The following is a 3,149-nucleotide window of genomic DNA, read 5'->3' on the forward strand; positions in this document are numbered from 1 at the left end:
TATATATCATGTCTATCCAATTTGACTAGTGTAGTTTTATAATAATCGTTGGATTGAGTGCATCATCATACCATCATTAATGTTTGATCTAAAAAATGATACTATCTGTGGGTTCAACGAACTTAATTACCAGTTCTCCATGAAATATGATTAATTACGATATCATATAATTTATACTATATTGGAATCTAATCGAGGTATTATTAATTACTGTGACTAATATTAATATTAATAATAGAACAAGAAATTTGGGTACTCTAAAAGTGTTTGTTTATTGCACATTACTTTAGCAAATTGTCAATACCACGCGAAGAAGATCATCAAACGCGAGATCTTGATATCGAATGAGCTTTAAACCATAGGCTAAAAATGATGTTTTTCTAAAGCATGTGCATGTAATATGTTTCCCCTATTATATATGAATTTAAATGGTTTAGTTAATAAAATATTTTAAGGCTAATTAAAAGAACGGAACTCACAATAAGTTCAAACCAAAAAAGAAAAAAAGAAAAAAAAAATGCCAATTTCATACAACTATCATCACGTAATTTTCCCTATATATTATTAAACTTAAATCACAATAGAATAATAACACAGAAATCAACGCAAGGGTTCCTTTCAAAATACATTAAAGTATAATTAAGCCCACATTTGCTTGCACGTCCTTCACGGATATACAATTATACATACACCTAATTAATTATCTATATTCAAATCCATGATTATAATCACATTAATTAAATAAGCAAACAAACCAATCAACCATCTAAGATATCTATATCCTCTTCTCTTCAATCATTTAATATATCTTGTTTTCATCATAATTAATCTTGCATTCTGATTATTAATTTTGTCGAGAGAGATGGACTATGGAATCAACAGTACCCGACTTGTTAGTTGGATCCAAGATTCCGAGAACTCGCCGGAGAACAGCGAAGATATGCCGAGCTCCGCCGTGTCCGATGAGTTCAAGATCGCCTCCACCTCCGGTAGAAGAAGGTATAATTAATAATTAATTGGATTATCTTGTTTAGTTTGATGTTCATTTGCATACACATTATGTGTATGGCTAATTTAATTTGTTCGCGGGAGAGATATAGTAAATATGGAACTATTTAAAAAGGTAACATATTTTTGAAATTTAATTATTTTTTCGAAAAAATGTTTATAACCTACATTTGGAAAAGTTTTGGCGAGCTATATGGTCTTTGGATCTAATAAATAAAAGATAAAAGGGTAATTATATGTCATGCACTCGCTAGCTATACATATAACGATTTATCTTCGTTTTATATTATACATCATTTATCATCTCATAGCACGAATCAAACATGTGGTTTTATCGGGCGGTTGCATGTACGCACGCATGCATGAGGGTTTTGGTTGAAGAAATTATATATTCAATTTAATTACAGTGGAAGAAGAGGAATACAGAAGAGAATAATATCAGTTCCACTGAAAGAAGCCGCGGGGTTGAAGCAGAAAGGTGATCAGGTGAGTGCTCCGCCGTCGGATTCTTGTTCATGGAGAAAGTACGGCCAGAAGCCCATCAAAGGTTCCCCCTACCCCAGGTATATATTAATTCATTAATTACCAAACTAATTAATTAGGAATCTTAATTAATTCAATCAAATTTCATTAATTAATATTAATATTTTCGATGGTGCAGAGGTTATTACAAGTGCAGCAGCTCAAAGGGCTGTCCGGCCAGAAAGCAAGTGGAGAGGTGTAGGATGGACCCTAACATGGTGTTGGTGGCGTATTCTCGTGAACACAACCACCCCACGCCGCCTCCTCCTCGGAGTATTCATCACACCACCAACAACCGCCGTGCCGCCGCCGCAGCCGCAAACGTCACGACTTCTACATCAGAAGCAGAGGATCAAGAACCAGAAGAAGAAGAAGAGGAGATCATCATCAAGAAACCTGTGGCCGCCAATCTTTCCACTGAATCACATGAAATCATTTTAGAGGAAATGGTCAGCAATGTCGACTACGAGGGGCCCTTGAGTCACGGCGGAGATTTCGGATGGTTGACTGACTTTGAGTCCACTTCATCTTGTCCAATTCTAGATAGCCCTGTTTTAGCAGAGGAATCGAGGTTGGCCGCGGATGACGAAATGGCGATGATTTTTCAAGTGCGAGAAGACGAAGAGTCGCTTTTCGCCGATCTCGGGGAGTTGCCGGAGTGTTCGACGGTGTTCCGTCGGGGGAGGGGAGGAGCAACGGCGGTGTTGCGCGGATGATAGAGACGGCGGCCGGGCCTGCTCCTCTGTCTGCGGTCATGATCGGATATTAATAATTATAATCTCATTGAAGATTACGTTAATCATTAATTAATTGCTCTGATTATTTCTGCGAGGAAATGTAATTAATAATGTTTTCGACTAACTAATTGGGGGTTACTTTGGGTGACAATTTTTCTTGTAATTAGCGCAGCATATGGGCTATATATGGCTTCCTTTCTTAAGTTCTAGCTATAAAACCATTTGCATGCAGTAACGCATTGATATTTCTATTCTTATTTTATCAAAAAAAAAAAAAAAAAACTTCCATATTAAAATCAGAAATGATAGTCAAAATAAGTTAGACTAGGTTTTGATTATGTGGGTATTAAATTTTAGGTTTTGGTCCTATAAGTTAGATTAGGTTTTGATTTTTTGTCTTTTTTTTTTTCTTTGATTGTTGACGTGACGATAGACATATCATCATTTTTTCAATGTCACGTAAGCATTTGCAACCATCACATCAGCATTTTTCGATGTCACGTCAATACTTCATAAAAAAAAAATTAAAATCAAACCACGACTTAAATTATAAGACTAAAATCCAAAATTGAATAGTTATAGGACAAAAACAAAATAGGAGAAATTTACATGACCATTTTAGCTATATTCCTATTTAATCGTGATAATATTAAACTATTGATGCACTGTTTTGGAGGGAAAATTATACTTTTTGTCTTATGATTATGAGTCTGTTTGGGAACAGTAAACATTTTGGAAAAAACATTTATTTTTTTAAAAAAGTGCTTTTCTTAAAAAGTTACGTGTTTGGTTACAATAGAAGTTTTAAAAAAAGCACTTATTTAAGCCCAAATAAGTGCTTTTTTAAAAGACAGAAATTTTGGCTTTTTGGCTTCTGCTTAT

The 3,149-nt window shown here is 34.7% G+C and overlaps 1 protein-coding gene across 1 annotated transcript; it reads left to right on the forward strand.

Moving 5' to 3' along the window:
- Positions 1 to 866: 866 nt before the first annotated feature.
- On the forward strand, positions 867 to 2,285 carry LOC140893191 (probable WRKY transcription factor 65). Its single transcript, XM_073302256.1, has 3 exons — positions 867 to 999; positions 1,416 to 1,571; positions 1,670 to 2,285. Exons 1-3 carry the CDS (start codon positions 941 to 943, stop codon positions 2,244 to 2,246), a joined length of 792 nt encoding a protein of 263 aa, XP_073158357.1. The 5' UTR covers positions 867 to 940; the 3' UTR covers positions 2,247 to 2,285.
- Positions 2,286 to 3,149: the final 864 nt, after the last annotated feature.

Source organism: Henckelia pumila, chromosome 3, assembly GCF_033568475.1.
Source record: "Henckelia pumila isolate YLH828 chromosome 3, ASM3356847v2, whole genome shotgun sequence".
Taxonomy (NCBI): Eukaryota; Viridiplantae; Streptophyta; class Magnoliopsida; order Lamiales; family Gesneriaceae; genus Henckelia; species Henckelia pumila.